At 38.6% G+C, this 18,984-nt stretch overlaps 2 protein-coding genes across 3 annotated transcripts in view; both read left to right on the plus strand.

Annotated features, from left to right (window-relative positions):
* Positions 1-1,137: 1,137 nt before the first annotated feature.
* LOC122087337 (cell number regulator 6-like) lies at positions 1,138-14,285 on the plus strand. The gene is made up of 4 exons (XM_042656423.1): positions 1,138-1,643; positions 2,376-2,490; positions 6,656-6,921; positions 13,838-14,285. Exons 1-4 carry the CDS (start codon positions 1,533-1,535, stop codon positions 14,060-14,062), a joined length of 717 nt encoding a protein of 238 aa, XP_042512357.1. The 5' UTR covers positions 1,138-1,532; the 3' UTR covers positions 14,063-14,285.
* A 1,878-nt stretch (positions 14,286-16,163) lies between these two features.
* The window catches only part of LOC122087364 (phosphatidylserine decarboxylase proenzyme 1, mitochondrial), a 12,719-nt gene continuing 9,898 nt past the window's right edge, over positions 16,164-18,984 (plus strand). Inside the window, exons 1-4 of one of the 2 annotated variants that reach the window (XR_006142737.1) lie at positions 16,164-16,533; positions 16,844-16,935; positions 17,972-18,025; positions 18,170-18,235. Coding sequence is in view for 1 of the 2 variants with exons in the window: in XM_042656463.1 (XP_042512397.1) it covers positions 16,386-16,533; positions 16,844-16,935; positions 17,972-18,025; positions 18,170-18,235 (360 nt within the window). In the remaining variant the exon portion in view is untranslated. The remainder of the gene's footprint in view (positions 16,534-16,843; positions 16,936-17,971; positions 18,026-18,169; positions 18,236-18,984) is intronic. The other variant, XM_042656463.1, reaches the window with a different exon arrangement.

The following is an 18,984-nucleotide window of genomic DNA, read 5'->3' on the forward strand; positions in this document are numbered from 1 at the left end:
GCCGAACGGACCTGACCAAGGGTCCCACCTTCGACAGGGGGCTCGGTAAAGCCGAACGGACCTGACCGAGGGTCCCACCTTTGGCAGGGGGCTCGGTAAAGCCGAACGGACCTGACCGAGGGTCCCTCCTTCGGTTGGGAGTTCGGCCAAAGCCGAACAGACCTGACCGAGGGTCCCACCTTCTGCAGGGGGCTCTGTAAGGCCGATCCGAAGCGACCGAAGGTCTTTCTCTCGGTCGACCCCAAGCCTCGGTCACTAGTAATGCCAAGGCCGAAGGAACAAGTCAACCAAAGAAGAAGATGTTGGTTACTCCCCCAGGAAGAAGCTCCTAGTGGAAGTAAGGGGGCTCCTGATATAGCCAAACTGACCCCTCAGTGGGGGCAATGACACGTGTCGCCTCTGAGACACGTGTCCTCCGCCAGACGAAGGTTCCAAGAAACCACTCACGCTCAAGCACGCTCAATCACCGAGGCACGCTCGCAAAATCACGCAGGATCACGTCGTCTGCATGAGGGGAATATTCCCCCCAGAAGGTTGGACGTATTCGAGTGGGACTCTAAGAGGGAAGAAGGGGGAAAACCCTAAACCGTAAGAGCTATATAAGAAGGCACGGAAGAAAGGGGAAGGTAAGTTCTGATACCCTCACCATTACTCCCTTATTGAACTGTGCGGCCGACCCTGACTTGAGCGTCGGAGGACTAACCCCGAACAAAGCTCCGGGCCTCCGTCGTCTGTGTTTGTGTAGGTTCGACTAGCGGGGTATTTTTGGCAGCAACAGGTCCCAATACGGTCTTATTTATTAATGAAATGATCTGGCAACAAGTTATAGCAGGATGGTGTCAGATTTTGATCCCAAATAACGCCCTTAATATTATTAGACCATGACCCCTCTATCCAATCACAGTATTTCCACATCATCATCACGTATTCATGTGGCTAAGAATGGTGGGCTATAATTTTTCTATAATGAAACTACAAATGTAACCCTACGCAGATAGGAAAGGGTGAGGCAGCGAAAAGAAATAAGGTGACCCGTCGGCCACCACAGAACAATAGAATTTCCATGATTCCATCGTAGAGTAGGGGTGTTTTCGTCAAAATACTATAAAAGTCCATACTTAGACTCTGACCGATTGGTCATGGTAACAACCAGGAATAATGGAATCCTGCCTGCCGCGCTAACAAGACGTCGTCTTCTAGTTAGAGAAACTCGTCCAAATGTCAAATGACTTGAAATATAGCGTTTCCAGTAGTTTTAGGGGACGGTGTGTTCATCCGTTGACGTTATCGGAGTAGTGATCTTCCTGGAAACTTTCGCCATTGTTGGAATCCTCCCCAGATTTGTAAAGGTATTTGGTTGCCGTTTAGGTGTTGCATTGGTGGGTCGATCTGTTATCGCGCGCAGAGATCACTCCTCCTGATATATACGAATCGAAAGACGCATTGATTTGCCAGATTTGGAAGGGTTTTGTATAATTTTGCAGGGTGGGAATTTCAGGGGGTTCCTCAATTGATTCTCATTGTTGGATCCGATGGCGGAAGGGACTGCGCAATCTCGCTATGTGAAGCTTACGAAGGAACAAGCTCCTGTGGAGGAGGAAATTACTCCAGGGGAGCTCAATCAGCCTATTCAGGTTCCTCAGGTCTATTCTTATTGCCTTCATTGTTTTCTGCTCTTAAACTTTTTTGTATTGATTTGATCCCATTGAGTTGCTATTCGAATTATCATTCGCAATCTTTGTGGTGGCTCTAATTTTGAATGGTTATTGGGGATCAATGTTAATTGATGCAGATCCGGAAGAATTTGTGAATAGTGTAATGTAATATGTTGATTTTTTTCTTTTGGTAAATGCTGGTTTTCGCTAATTTTGTAGAGCTTGTTCTTTAGACTGCCATTATAACCTGAAACCATCATTCCTTTGCTAGTTAACATATTTCTGGACGCATCTTTTGATGTACTCTATGTTGTGGCCGGTGGTAATAAGTTTTTTTTTCCAGTCTTCGATGCATTGAGTGTTCTCTCTATTCGCTTTCTTTTCTCTCTCTATTCTCTCTGTAGACAACTCAAAGTATGGTAAACGGGTGGGAAATTAAATTATCAGTGTCTTTTATGAAGTTATGGTGTATGGTGTTGAAAATGAGTTTGATCTGCCTGATCACATTGCTTCTGGGGCTTTTGATTCATGTATTTATCTGAAGGATAGAAATTGCAGTTTCTAGTAGTGTTAGATCAACTTCTCGACGTAATAATACGATTCCTTCACGTAACTGGAGGGTACATATCATGTTTCAGATATTTTCAAATGGGGGTACTATGTTAAGTTTCTTCCAGAAGGCCCTCAATGTAATTTCTGATTGCTTGTGTTATCGAGCAGTTGAATGTTCACAGGTGCAGTGAGTGTGGTCAGCCCCTTCCCGAGAGCTATGAGCCTCCAGCAGATGAACCTTGGACAACTGGGATATTTAACTGTGCTGAGGATACAGAGAGTTGTAAGTGTCCCCTCCCTTTTTACCTTGCTTCAGTTGACATTAATCCTTATGGATTCATTCTTTTCTTCTCTCTAATTGACATATTTCGTTTTTCTTTCTGTTTCAAATTATAAATGTTAATTCATGCAATGAGGTACAACCCATTTCTAGTAATTGGTGTGTGATATGTTTGGAAAATTTAGTGAAGTTATATATCACAAACATTGAAGTTATATATACAACCATTACTTCCCTCCCTTCAACCCCCCCCCTCCTCCGAAATAAATGCAGATGACAGTTTTTCAAATTTATCATCTGGATAATGTAATCCAAGTTCAGTCTGACAACATACTGTCGATAATACTTGGCTGTACTTATGAAGATAGTTTTCGTAGATAACACCTGGCACTGATTTTGACTAGCTCACGCACAAAAATATGACAATGTAAATTAATAATTGAGCCTATACTGTTGGTTTGGCAACCATTTACTTGATAGACCTCATTAATACCTGAACCTTGTTAATGTGCAAGACAAAGTTTGATTTCTGATTAAACATTGAATTAATTCCATGAATCTTACTTTCGTGGTTTAAGTATAACATCTTCACATTAGTTGTTGAGTTGGGATTTATTGCATCTTGAACTAATGGTACTTCCTCTAATAGAGCAGCCTTTTTCCAGGATGACTTTTTGGAAATCAGTTTTGGATCAAGGAAAAAGGATTTCTGAACTGGGTTGAATCCACTGTAGAATTTTCTCTTTTGGCACACTCAATCCGAATTCTTGTTAAACCTGCACCAGAACCCTTATAGTTGCATTTCTCTAACATTTTAAAACAAGAGAATGAGATGGGAAAATCTCTCTCTCTCTCTCTCTCTCTCTCATACATAGACACATGCATGGTTTTAAGTATCTCCGATACCGATACGATACCTTCCGATACGTATCTTAAATTTAGTCGGCCGATACGATACACACCGATACGATACATTGAATTTTTTAAATCATTTCGTATCGATATATATCCTATAATACATACCGATATGCATCAATACACCACTAATACACACCGATACGATACGACATGCCTCGATACGAATCTATGAAAAATATAAAATTGAGGTAAAATGTACGTTTCGGTATGTATTGGTACGTATCGGTGAGCATCGGTATGTATCGATCGGTACGTATCGGTATGTATCGATCGGTACGTATCGGTATATATCAGCACGTATCGGTGAGTATCGATATATATCGGTACGTATCGGTGAGTATCAATACGTATCGGCGCTACGGTCATATAATGGCCAATATGGGTAATTTTTCAGAAAAAAAAAACGATTTTTTGAAGGGTTTTTGTTCCAAAGTTGCTGTTAGCCATATTTCTCTCTAACTAAAGTGGAAATCAAGGTTGGGAACAAGGATTTTACATTTATGGGATAACTACAGACCTTGAATTCTTAGTACGATACCCTCAATTTAGTGTTTATGCATAATACATGTTATCAATAGTTTTTTTTAACAAATTCTTTATGCAAAAGTGTTTAAAAAAATGTTTCCTATCCATTTATGTGTGTATCTTTAGCGTATCTTAATGTATCTCCGATACGATACGATACCCTCCGATACGTATCTTAATTTTGGCCGACCGATACAGCGATCGATACCGATACTTTAATCCTTGGGTCACACATGCATTTTTTTCCTCATAGTGGCAATTCAGATGCCAAATTAATTTCCTTTTTAGATTCTCAGGTGGATGATGATGTTTTGAAATATAAGGTGGAAATCTTACTCATATGGAATCATTTTAGAGATTACTTGGAATCAGTGCCATACAACAAACGCGGATCCTTGCGTTTCAACTTTATTTTTTGATGAGCAAAGGAAGTGTTTGGAAATGGCATTTGTTTAACAGGTAGTAAAGATGCGCTTGGGTGACTTTTTACTTGGAGAGGGGATAAGAACTACTTATGTTCAATTCATGAACAGTACTTAAATTATATAGCTTCTCAGCATGATTTAATATATGTAAGGTGTGTGCCAGTATGTTTTTTGGTAGTTGTTTTTGTTTGGGTGAATAATAAATTCATTCCCAAAGAAGAAATATACAAGGGCCCCAAGGGGGAAGAAAACAAAACAAGCAACAAACTAAACAAAGCAGCAAAATCCATCTGGGGCAGCAGGCTGCAAGAGGTATAGGGGCAGACCCTAAGACACAACAATGAGCATGGTCCTTAGGAAATCCCTTACAATAGGTTGGGGGGATCATGGCTAGCTTAGAATTAATACCAAAGTAGATGGCATTCCAATTCTTATCAAAGGATCAGGAGTTAAATGTCCATCCTTGAAGATTGCGTTCCATCCAAATGTGATTGATGGAGGCACAGAACGCAAGCTTGCCAGCAATATCACAAACAAAGCTCCCTGCAAAAGTCATATCCACTAAGATCCACTCTCTTTGAAGGGCAAGAATTTTCTCTTGGTAGGCCAGTAGGTGTTGAGGACTCTCTTTCAAACAGTGGAGGAGAAGGGGCAAGAGAAGAAGAGGTGGTCAATATCTTCTAAGCCATTTCAACAAAGGGAGCAAGAGGCGGAGACCTAAATCTGCTTGTAGATGAGGATGGGATACATGGGGAGGTAGTTAGAAAGAGCTCGCCAAACTATGAAGCTATGACAGAGGATGTGACCTTTGAACCAAACAATCTTGCACCAAGGAGATAAGGGACCACTTGATCTGACCAAGTCCTAAGCCGAGGAGGAACTGAAGAGACCTGGATGACCTAGGACTTCCTCCCTTCAGAATATATCGTTCTCTCATTGTCCTATCCCTTAAGAAAACCTCTATTTGACAATGGGGGTTGAGAAAATTTAATAGAAGTTGGCTTCTGTGAACACAGCCTACTTGTAAAAAGGCGGAAAACTTACTCTTATCAAGGTATCGATGCCAAATGTTCATCCTTTCTGCCTTGTGAAATAAATTTGTTTCCATTGACATTAGAACTAGAAAAACTGCTGCATGATTTCCTCTATAAGGGATTTGTTGAGGCTTCTAGAGGATAGTGGGACTTGGCCTTAGATTGGAAGTGATGTGTGGTTATTGAAGTGGAAGTGACGTGGGTATGTAACCAAACTTTTGGGAGTAAATGTAGCATTTGACTCTCAATCTTGCACAACTCTTCCATAATTTTATAACATGGTAGACTAACAAAGATGATTAGGTTGCCTGATTATATGTTTAATAGCTTTGACCAGTTGTTGTGCCTTTCTTCTTCCCCATAGAAGTGCAGGGTCTTCGGTTTTGTTATAAAGTGGGTGAATCCCCACAAGGCTTGTGGAGGTTTTCAAGATCTGGCAAAAACTATTTCGGGATCCAAATTGTGGGAGACCTGGGTAACATTGGCTGAACTTTTACAACTGCTACTGACTGGTGCATTTGACAGTAAAGGAATTGTAGAGCATCAAAAAAAGGCTGAACCAGCACAAGGGTGGCTGCAAAACCAGAGGACTTGTTTATTTTTTTCTATCCAATTGTGGAGGGTTTAAGAGGTTGAGAAGTAGTGATAACCAATTCTAATTGATATACTTTCTTCATACGAAGATAAGGAACTTATAGGTAACTTTTTTGTTTTCAGTTTTTTTTGTTCCCCCCGCCCTTGTTCTGAACTTTTTGCTTTTTTACATTTTTCTTGTCACACTCAATGGAAGGAAATTGTTTGATTACTGAGAGGGGGAAGGAAGTAGGGAGTCATCATGTGCTACCTCCTCAACAAAGGCAAATCATTTGATCTCACTCTATTCCGCATAATTGTAATCTTTTTTTTTTTGTCAATTGAAATGCTGGTTTATCTAATTCTGTTGCTGTGGATTCTAGTTAATTTTTTATCTTGGTACTCAGGATTGGCAGTTTCTGTGGTTTCTACAAGCAGATATATTTTTTAGTATATTTTTGAGTTCCACACTTTCATCTGTATTGCATCAGAGTTAGTTTTGATATACTATAAATATTATTTTTCAGCACACAGAAAAACCAAAAAACCAATAGTGTCATCGTATGATTTCATTTTTCAAGTTAAACTCCTTTCTCTCTTCAATGAAGTTTCTCTTCTGCAGTAAATTTGGATCCTTATACCATTCCTTCATTAACTTAGAAACCTGTTTTACCTTGTGCTTCCTTTCTACAGGCTGGACTGGACTTTTTTGCCCTTGTGTGTTGTTTGGGCGTAATGTGGAAAGCCTGAGAGAAGATATCCCCTGGACACAGCCATGCGTTTCTCATGCCATTTGTGTTGAAGGTGGCATTGCACTAGCTGCAGCAACAGCAATCTTCCATGGTATTGATCCAAGGACGTCATTTCTCATTTGTGAGGGTTTGATGTTTTCTTGGTGGATGTGTGGCATCTACACTGGTCTTTTCCGACAATCATTACAGAAGAAATATCATCTCAAGGTGAGCTCCACTTATTTTCTTAAAGGCCTTGAATATTTATGAGGCCTGTTGATGTAGTGTAGGAGCATGCTCATGTTGGTGTTTATTATTTGATGGAATGTTGGTTGTTACTTTGCATTCTTTGATAACTATGGAATCTTGGGACTGTTTCAAGATCATTCGACAGTGATTGTTCCTTTTCTATTTTTAATGAATAACAGAGTTTATTACAAAGAATCAGAATAATGTACATTTGAAAGCACATCAAAGAAAGTCACCTGAACCAAGTAAAATACAAAAAGAAAATTTAAGGAATATAAGAGATCTATAGCGGATGGCAAGTGTTTGAGATTTTAAAATGTAACCGCAAGCGTACGGATCAGTGTAGCTATGGGTCGAACACAGGGAGAGCAACCACTTTATTTTTTTTTTCTTTTAATAATGCGAAAGTGAACTGATTAATGGTTGTGATCTATACCGTCCTAAACATATGTATCTAAAATAACGTCCTAACCATTCGTCATCTAAGAATTTAAAGACGCAAGCCATGCAATTAAATTAAATAAATAAATAACTGAAAATAATCAACCCACACAATTAAAAAAAACAATAAAGGAAAACAAATGCTGAAATAAAAATAAAGTAAAAGAAAGGGGATAAAGCTAGAGAGAGACTCACAAGTAGGTTTTTCTACTTAGTCCGAGGGATGCATCATAATATGAGATTCCCTACTTGACTAGAGAGTCACTTTTACAAGGGTTACTCTACTTGGCTTTTGGGAAAGGGAGACAATTAAAATAAAAGCAATAAATTGATGGTTCTATGGCTAGGAGGGGCAAAGCCAACACATACACTAGCCATGAACCTTGGGGGAAAGGGATAGCAATAATGTAACGACTGAAATTAAAATCCTAAATTAAGAAAGAAAGGGTAGTCAGAAGAGGGAATGAGAGGGGGGAGAGAAGACTACTGAAGGAGCCTACTTACTTGAATTTCAACCCTTGAACTAAAAACTTGATCGATTTGAGATACTACCAGTACTAAAAACCAGATCTGGAATAAACTAAATCTGAAATTTCTAGTACTAGAGAAAAAAAATCTGAAGAAAAAATAAATTGAACTTGAAAGACATGCTTCATTGCTTGTTCTTGTCCCCTAAAACTAAGCCTAGAACTAGAACTTGAAAATTACAATTTGAATTGCTTAAACAATAAAAATAAAAGACTAAATCAAAAACAAAAGTGCTTGCATTAATTGAATAAAAAGAACTTACAAAAGTGTTTAAAGCATAAACCTAGAATTAGAGCTAGAGAAAGAGATAGAGCAACTAAAAAAAAACCCTAGAAGAAGAATGAATTGTCCCCCCTCCTCTTACATGAGTTGTATTTATAGGGAATGGAGAGGTAGGGTAACAAATTTCTCTTTCCTAAAAGGGAGAAACCCATAATTGGTAGTGAGATCTTTTGAGACCAAAAGTGCTAAGGTGGAGGAGAGAGGAGAGAGGAGAGAGGAGAGAGAAGAGAGAAATAAACTTGGAGAAATTTCCTATGATTTTTTTTTGCTTATTTTCTTTCCTTTTTTTTTTTAAATTTATTTGTCTCTTCTTTTTCTCCCTCCAAGGACGATTTTCCTTCTTGCTTTGTGTGATTTGGACAATCTTTTGGTGATGATGTGGAGGAGAGAGAAGACTTGGACAAGATTTATTTCCCCTTTTTTTTTCTTTCATTTTTTTTTTTTTTCTCTTCTTGCATAGGAAACCCCTCCCACGATTTTCCTTACTTCTAATTTGATGTGGAAATCCCCTCCATGCCCTTAGTGCTTTAAGTGAGTGAAAAGTAGGAAATCTTCAATAAAATTCTCCAAAAAAAAACAACCATGAGATTCGAACTTGAGACCTCCTGGTGAGCAAGGGAATTTTACACACCATAGCTCACCAACTACACTAGGTAGTTGTTGTTGGAGAGATATGAGTATATGACGCTCGATAATGCTTAAAGTCTTTAAAATACAAAACCTTCAAAAAGAGAGTAAAACCCAAGGTAGCTCCATTTTAAATATATAAAATGCATGTTTTATTACCCTAGATTTCACACATAAATGTGCTCATCAGCAAACCCACTACAAATCCTGGTTTCACAACTTCTTACCTTTCCAATTGGCTGTGAAGTTATTAGTTGATTGGCTTTTACTAGGGGGTGTCTATCGGCCGGTTTTGGTTGGGCTGACCGAGCCCATAGCACAATTTCTGTCTGTCCTGTTTTGGTGTTTTTTGTTTGGTTTGGCCTCCTAATTGACACCCCTGATTCTTATGTTTGAATAAGATTTTCATGGTGCAAGCAACACGCGATGCTTGTCCTACAAGATGTGAGAATCTCCATGGTTTCCCATCTCTCCATCCTGCCAACATTGGATGAGTCCTCAATTATAACGTTTGATGAGGTTTACTAGGCCGAAAAGACTACACCAGAAACACAGAATAACAGTGAGACAATATTGAGAATATAGAGCAGAATATGGACAGAATAGTATCTCTCAAGTACTCTCATTATAATGTTTGATGAGGTTTACTAGGCCGAAAAGACTACACCAGAAACACAGAATAACAGTGAGACAATATTGAGAATATAGGGTAGAATATGGACAGAATAGTATCTCTCAAGTACCTTAGCAGATGGGGCTGAAACCTGGATCGAATGGAGGTCCTAATGGGCTGGCTAAGTGTTTAAAACTTCAAGGCGAACCAACAGTTGGATTTGGAGAAACTAGCCCGAACGGAAATCAAAACTAATAGAAGACATGATTAGTAAGTCAAAGAACAAAGAACTAACTCACAATCTACTAAACAGATACCTACCCAATTCTGCTCGAAGGTAGCAAGGAGGGAAGGGAAGATAATATCAAAATTTGAAGCCTATCAAATGGTTAGATTAAGAGAAACAATATGAAAAATATACTGATAGAAGAAAGACTAATCCAGAAATCGTAGGAAGGAGAAAAACTGAGAATATCCTGCAGAGACAGAGAGTACAGTAGGAAGATGTGATAGATATAAGAAAGGACATAAAATAGGGTAGAAGTTACCTATTGATGGCTATGATAGAAAGGAGAGAAGTTGCTGGAAATCAACAATACAGTAGGAAGATGTGACAGATATAAGAAAGGACATAAAAGAGTATTGGTGGCCACGATAGAAAGGCGAGAAGTTGCTGGAAATCAACAGTACAGTAGGGAGAAATAAGAAAGAGAAAGAGAGAAGATGAAAGAAAAATAGAGGGGATATGACTTGGTATCACCACCATGCCTAGGTCAGCTTCATCATCAACCAACCTTAGGAATCATCACCATTGGCCTGCAACTGAATCACCACAGCAGCAAAACTCACAAAAGAGCATAACGTTGTTCATCCAAAATCATGGGGTACATGCCCCTTCACTTATTTTTAATAGCAATCAACCCAATACAGACTAGTAACCTGTTATGCACGGGGAAGGGTTACTTGGCTTCCAAAACTAATTGTGATCTTCTAGAATGAGATCCAAAGCTACTACATAGAAATAAATAAAAATAGTTACTTAGCTAATAACTTAACCACTAATTATCTGATTACAAAATTAGAAACTTAAGATACTAGCACTGCTAAGAGATTATTCCAGTAGCGTAATCTTCATTCCACGCATGCAATCTTCACTAGGGCCCACACGAGAAGTTACCATGCCTTACACAGCCCTGACCTATGGCTGGATCAATCAAGGACCAGAACCAGAGCTGTGGCATGCTATATGAGCCAGGTTCTAGTCTGGGACCCTTATATTGGTTTGCTCCTTATTCTTCCTATGTGAGAACACCTTCAGTCCTGCATCAACTAGGTGAACTTATCCCTAACACAATCCATCCCATGGTGAAGAGAATGCCAGCTCCAGTCTAGTAAAATCTCCTTCCTCATTGGCCTCGAGTTTTTCCTACTACCACTGTGCCATCTTGTGCACTTATTAAACAAACATCCAACCCTAGAAGGCTCTTGGTCCCCAGCTACAACCCATAGAAATTGTGCTTTGCAAACCCTAATGGAAGTGATGCCTGTCAAGAAATTATCTTTCGTACAAATGGTTTGGAGCCCCTCCCAGACCCTGCAGTAGCGGAGCCTTGTACACTGGGTTGCTATTTACAAATGGTTTGGGCCCATCAATGACTGCCAAGTGTCAACATGATGCAGTGCTAATCCCAAACCTGCGAGATCCAGTGGCAGATCAACTGGCGACAGGATCTGGGAAAGAAATAAGAACCAGATTAGGAAAAAATTAATAATTCAACCAGAACAAATCTGATGTGCATAAATTTTCGGTCAATTTCTTTCATCAACCTATATAACGGGTCTGCAAAAGATAATTTAAATTTGACCAACAGATTCAGAGATATGGAAGAATCCAACTTGAATTAGGAATCTGAAACTCAGATTAAGAACAGCATAAGATGGAAGGAATTGGGACCCAAACTAAGGCAAACCAGACCTAATCTGGGTGTTTTTGATCCGAAGGTGGGCTGTTAGTAATTTAATAGTTTGTTTAATTGGGGATTACTTGTAATCTTTTACCTTGAGTTGAGTCTCCTCATCATGCTGAATTGTTGTGTGTGTGTTCTGCACATAGAAGTTGGTCGATGGCTGCTGCCCTTTCTCCCTTATATTTTCTCCATTCTAGGTGTTCTCTTTCTTTTTCTTTCATTCTGGTTCAATCTTCTTTCTTCTCTTTCCATCATTGCTCTCTTTTATCCCTCCACCCCCTCTTTTATCTCATGTCCCTATTCTGTTTCTGCTCTGTAGTTAACGATATTGGAAACCCTAGGTTGGTTTGAACTCTTGTTATTTAGTCCCTTTTCCCTTGAGGTTTGGGTTGAAGGAACCCTTACCCCTAGGGGATCTGATCTCTGGAATCCTATCCCTGAAGAAATCCCATGCTGTGAGATCCAAGTCGAGGACCAAACTTGGTCTGTGACTTACCACTAGCAACACTTTCAGAACTTATGCACTGTGATTATAGTTGAAGATTAAGTTTCCTAATATTTTGAGGATGATCTCTTCAAAGCAACCCCCCCCCCCTTTCGGGCTGCTGTTGTTCTGCTACCGGAAGATAGATGACAACCCCCTTTTTTCATATAGTTAAACCCATTATTTAAAGTTACAATTAAAACTCCTAATCTTTAGTTAATTACAAGGTTCAAGAATCCATTTCGTTTCAGTGTTTCAGAACCACCGAAATACCAAAATTTTGCCAAAATCTCGCCAAAAAGTGTACTTTTTTCCATGTGTTTTGCTTGGCTATTTTGGGGGGCTAATGGATGAAGTGGTCGAAATTATTGAAACAAAATTGACCAAGATGACTGAAATTTTGACAATAGTGCATTTTTTGGGCCTAATGAGAGAAATTTCGAAACAGAATGATCAAAATGACTGAAAATTATGTACTTTTATGTTTCGTATGCCATTTCTTTTCGGTTAAAAAAAAAAAAAAACCTGAACTATTCGAAATTTCAGTGAGATATTGCAAGTTTTCGAATCTTGGTTAATTTCACTTATTACCCCTTCAAATGTAACCCAACCCACTTATTTTTCACTAAAATAAGCTCATTTTCTCTGATTATCTGCATCACAACCCCAATAATACTCTGGAGGGATTCCTCTGAGCAAATCCATGACTGCTGCCAGATGAGCCACTCGAGTGAATAAACTTGCTGATTACCTCCTGATTTGCACTGATATCTTAGAATAATCTAGCATTCTAGTCTTCCTAGATGGACCACACAGTGGCTATCCCTCATAGTTCTACACCAATGCCATTTGGTACTTTCTCCGTTGTCTATAACCTATCACACCTTTAGAAAATAGTGCAAGATTCTCAATGTAAGGGAACAGAAAGGAACAAATTATGCTGCAGATTTCTCATCTGCCAGGCAGTCATACACATGAAGTAAATGTAAGAAAGATGAGTTTGACTGGTTACCTTCTTTTGTGCATTTCACATGTAAACATTTTTGTATGAGCACCTTCCCAATTCAGAGCCACATTTTCAGACAGACTTGGATCTCCCAGTGGCTTTGTGGGGAACATGTGTCTTCCCTTCAAGGATAAACACAAAGAGCTGCAGAAGATTTATGTACACAGTTGCTAGTAGTTCTTCCATTGTACCTCATTAAAACGCCAAATATTGGATTGAGAACACATTCTGTATTGAATATGAGTCTGTGTGTAGTTACCAGCTGGTACCTTTATATTGCATCTTCACAAGATGTGAAGCATTGATCATAACAGGAGTTGGGGACATTAACTGCTTGGGAGGTTAACAATCTCAATCGGATATTTTCATCAGAGACAATAGTCATAGGTGTCATTGAATATTTAAGCAAATATAGATGATAAAAGGACTCATGAACATGATTAAACCGATGGGATAACTACAATTGTTGGTTTTTCGGTAGGTATTTGATACTATGATAGCATTTACCTGTGCAACTTCCATGTGAAGGATGGGAAATCTTACCTTTAATCGACGTCTCAAAATGAGATACCCAATTGTCAAGCATAGCTAATAAAACTAGTTAATGAATGGATATTCCTTTTTCCCAAGCCTGTATCTCTGTCTCTGATAAGACTGGTTGCTGAATTTTTCTGAACCAGGATCATTTCTGGATCTGATGTCCGCAATAAGTTGTTAATTTGGTAAATGAAATTACTACAGTTGGTTTGTTGATGGCTCAGTAAGAATGGTGGATAAAAAACATATGCATTTTCTTATGCTATCTAGTGAACCGAAAGTCCTGTTTGATATTATCTCAAAGCTTTGTCTTTGTTAAAGCTGGAAGCAATACCTAAACGTGTAGAGAACACTATGATATCTAAATTAGCTCTGGTTGCTTTCCGTTTGCTGACTAGTACTCTCTGCAGAACTCACCTTGTGACCCATGCATGGTACATTGTTGCATGCACTGGTGTGCGTTGTGTCAGGAGCACAGGGAAATGAAAGGACGTTTGTCTGATAATATTGTAATGCCTATGACAATTGTCAACCCTCCTCCAGTACAAGAAATGAAAGCAAATGAGAACCAGGAGTCTGCACCTGCCGAAGCAAATGGTAGTGAACACTCTAATTTGGAGATGCAGGCCTTGTAGGATTCAGATATGTGGAACAAAGGTTGAATTAGAAACGAGATTTTGTATTCGTTCTTTTCTTATTTTTCTTGCATCAAATTTATACCCAACTGTGGGATGCTTATGCAGGCATCCTGAGAGAAACCTGCCTGGTTTACATGAGCTATACAGATGCACCAGTTGATAGCATCACCTTTATAATATTTTGAATTCCTTGTCTCTTAGTAATATTTTTTTCATGAAACTTTTCTGGGCACATCAGATTCATATGAAATTTGGTTCTTGGCTTGGCCTTGACATGGGCTGCATTTTCGCTCGTGGGATACTATTGGCATTGATGACATTTTCAAACTGTTCACAATTTTGCTAGACCTGGGCAGTTAATACTTTAGTGAGGAAAGGGGATCCTGAGGAATGGCATGATGGAACCCATGCCCCATATGTACTGTGTATGCAGCAGAAGATAATTATGGATTATGGAAAATTTAGAGGAAAAACATAAAATTCACAATTCTCCCCTTGTTTTATCTCCTACTCTGCTTTTCCCTCAAGCCAATGAGCATTCTAAATATAATGCCTTGAAGAGGACTCGAACCTCCATGCTCTTTAGCATGAGATTTTGAGTCTCGTGTGTCTACCATTTTCAACGCACCAAGCATCTTGAAAATGAATCATAATTTCAAGAATATTATATCTATCTAGTGTGATGTATGGATATGATATGATAAATGTGGAGTATTGGAGTATTCATGTCGATCAGTCATGTCATATAAATGCAAGTTGGACATCCAGGTGCTTCGATTTGAATTATCCAGAGAATACCTTATATATATATATATATATATATATCAAAAAATCAGAAAAATGTACAATCAAACATATAAAAATTGACGTCACTGTCTAAACTTTTGTTAAGTGATAATCTAGGCTAGCAACCAATGGGGGTTGGTAGCCTAGTGGTGAAAATGCCCTCAACCCATCACCGCTTGAGTCGGTTGGTTGTGGGTTTGAGTCTTGGTATGTCCACTATCGCCCATTGGTCCTGTGGAAGCGTTGCTTGCCGTACGAGGGCTTATCCTGGGGGCTATGATCACTACCATGGAGCACCCTTTTTTCATTATCAAAAATAAAAAAAGATAATCTAGGCTAGCAGCTATCTCATAGAGAATTATCTCCTGTTGTTTGAAATATTAAACTAATCAAATCCTGCCTCTTAATCAAGCTTTCATCGAAACAACTATCCTTCACTAAGAGCCATCACTGGCTGATTATCTTCTATTTTTCAATATGTATTTGGATAAATGGTGGTTTTAGGTATTTTCAATGGTTCTTAAAACTCTTTCTCTTTTCTTTTCTTTTTCGCCGACGAGGATATCCAGACCTTTGGCTGACTAATCCCTTGGGCACAAATATGAGTTGGAGACCCTTGGCTGACTAATCCCTTGGGCACAAATATGAGTTGGATCAGCGCTAACTCCTATGAGAACTATAGAAACTTGGTGCGGCCCCAAGGGAGTGAGGAGAGTTGAACGAGTAAGGAGAGTTGAAATCAGGATGCATATTGATTTAGGCATTCTTCCTTATACCAGACTTTTCAAAGAATAAAAAATAATTATTTTAAAGCAATAAAATTGAATTGAAAAGGAATTCGACCTATTATAAGATAATATAGTTAGATGATGATAAGGATAATCTATTTGATAAATTTAGACCTCATTAAACATTGTCGCCTTTTTTAAAACTGCCTTAATTGAAATGCCTTTCAATTTTTTATGCTATCATTTTACTAATAGTTACAGCTTTTACATGAAACGACAACAAACATGATATTAAAGCAGGGAGGTCAATTGTTGTTTTCTCAATCAATGCTGGTGTTGGTGCTGGTGCTATAGAGAGGAAATACCTTTTGAACTCCACCTGTAATCTACACATTATTATATACATTATTTTGGTTAAATTAGAACTAAATTAAATTGGCCCATACCCAAACGTCACACTCTTCGGATCTGTTATCGGCCTGTTAGGGACTGATACGGCCGATATCGATTAGTACCAGTCTCCGATACCGTGAACTGAAACACTATCTAAATAGTAGGGAAACATAGCGTAAGAAAGAGTAGCGAAGCGCTCTTCTTTAATTTCCGACCAATTATGTGCAAAAGACCGCGCTTTTCGCTTAAACCCTAAAGTCAATTTTTATTTTTATTTTTGGGATTGGGATAGGTCAAAACCCTATTTGTCATCGGCTCATCGCATCTGCCATTAGCACTTTAGAAGCTATCATCCATCTTGCGTGTCTGCAATTTGAAATAACTCCAAAGTTCAAACTTGGGAGTTCAGAAGAATGACGTTTATGAATACTAAAAAATGGCCAGTCTTTCCTGCGCATTTACATCTCCGTCATCCTCTTTATCGTCGTCTTCGTTTCGCTTCCTTCGCGAGAAACCTCCAAACCAGAGCATCCGTCAGTGGCGGAACCGGCAATTCCGAAGGTCAGCTTCTTCTTCCGTGAAATGTTTTATATGTGTACAATTAAAAACCCCATTATGCGTCTTTGTTTTCTCATCTATATCTTCTTCTGGTATTCCAGAGTAAATTTACTTTATCTCTCTATTCGGGTACTTCTTGTTGAATTTTTTCCATTGTTATATGATATCATGCTATTTATTTTGGGTTGTTTGTGCTCCTTAGCTCACAATCGTTATATTCTAATTGAACTGTAGCAATCTTGTTATTATTAGAATGTTTGTAATTTTTTCCTAATTCAGTGAGACAAGTCATCACCATCTAATTTGTTTTCAGGTGGTAGTTCTTTTCTGGTGCCTAGTGCAACTGTTGCTACTATACTTATGCTTGGCATGCTTCATGCACGACGTCTCTATGATGACAAAAAGGTACATGTTTTATAAGTCTGTAGATCTGTTATATTTTATGATAAGTAAAACTGGAAATGTTATAAATTTTAGATTCGTTTCTTTGAGATTATGTGTGAGACCCCGCCTCCGGGGGGTTGTGGTATCAACAAATTTTCCACTGACAGGATTACTGGAGTCTTTTGATAAGAGTAATGACTAGTGATTGAGAATGGACGTGGGTCTGACTGTCAATGTTTTCAAATTAAATCCAAGCCACATTTATGAAAATAGATGTGGATCGGTGGATAAGGCTCGTAGTTGGACACTAATCTGACAGTTGAGCCTTGATACAAGCTGCCTGTCTTCTTGTAAAATCAGTTCCTAAAAATAAAAAATTCTCCAGTGAAATTAGCTAAACCCGTGTCTATGATTTTAGTTTGACATAGTTTTCTTTGTTTCAAAGTAATTTTGTGTTAGATATAACTACCACTCAATTTGCAGTGTGTGTCTATTATAGTTATTTAATTTTGAAGCAATGTACCTGATAATGTACGAAATGGAATGGATTCCGTGAAAGCAAACTAGTATGTGCACTATTGTACCAGATCCATTAACAAAGCTATAATAATCTTGCAAACTTAACTGTTGGACAAACTTTTTTGCCCATTTGGTCCCCAGTTTTAATTGTCCTAGGCTGTTAAAGTGGTTTGTTGCTGGGTTTCATTTGCTACCATCATTATTTGAAATGGAATTAAATTATTATTTATTGGGATTTTTTGCATGTTCGCATGTTTGATTTGTACTTCTTCACCCATTCACCGGACTTGCAGCCATAGCCACTAGGATGATGCCAAACAATTGAACTACTGACAATTTGCGGTTCAACCAGATTAATTGAATGTACCTATATGTTCGTGCACTTCTATTTCAATATTTGCACGGATAGAGTTGAAATTTTTTATAATTATTGATTTATTATTTTATTATTTGGAATCTGTTGCTTCTGGTAAATGTAGTTGTTGTTTACTTTACACCTTTTTGTTTATTTGTTATGTGTATTATTCGTTTGTGATAGGTTGAAGAAGCAAAGGAGAAAGGGGTTGAATTTGAGTTCTCTCCTGATTTAAAAGTAACTATTATTTATTTTATTGTTCTTTGTATTGCATCATTTTGCTTTCATGTTATTCACTAACTAATGTTGGCTTCCCAAAATTCTGAAAAAGATGCATGTTTGGCTTCTGACAAAGACTTCCCCCCCCCCCTCTCAATATAGGCCACATTCTTGAGGTTGCTACCATTGCGCTCCATTTCTCGTTTTTGGGGTTTCATGGCAAGTTTGGTGAGTATTACATGTCACCTTCGATAATCTTTTATGTTGTGGGGCACCTTTGGAATTCTAATGTGTGTGGTGTTTTCACCTTGGGCATGCATGTGGGTCATTCTTGGACTCTAGGATGCATAGTTTCATAGTTATTAAGGCGATGGTAAGGCGCTAGCAAGGCGCTGATGCGGTCCACAGGCCGTAAGGCAGTAGCACGCATTACAGACATCATGTAAGGCAACCTCATCATGTAAGATAAGGCGTCTAAGGCGACGCCTTATACACAAAGCGGGCACCTTATGAACATTTTAGAATTTAATACTTTTTAAAACTACTTAAGATAGATTCCAAATATCGATTTTTGATTGGTAGGTGTATGGTCTTGAATGCACTTGAGATGCATGAGATCAACTTCTAACAACTAAAGTACCCCACCAAAAAAACCAAAACACGATTCTCACCGAGGTTTTGGAATTTTGAGTCAAGGGTTTTGAGAAGGAAGAACCAGGCGACCAATCGTACCCCCAGGAACTCCTTCGATCTTGCTTCGGCTTCTTCTTTCTTCTCCGACAACGGTGGGTTACTTCGGCGAACAATCATACCCCCCAGGAACACCCTCTGCAGCTACGTTTTTTGTTTTTGTGTTTTGTTTTGTTTTTCTCGTCTTATTAGTTATTTCTTGTTCATGCTACGGTGGTTGGTGTGTGTTTTTCTTTTTTTTCTTCTTCTTTCTTCTTTTTCTGATACAGTACCTCTTTTTTTTTTTT

The sequence above is a fragment of the Macadamia integrifolia genome, chromosome 8, assembly GCF_013358625.1.
Source record: "Macadamia integrifolia cultivar HAES 741 chromosome 8, SCU_Mint_v3, whole genome shotgun sequence".
NCBI classification, from domain to species: domain Eukaryota; kingdom Viridiplantae; phylum Streptophyta; class Magnoliopsida; order Proteales; family Proteaceae; genus Macadamia; species Macadamia integrifolia.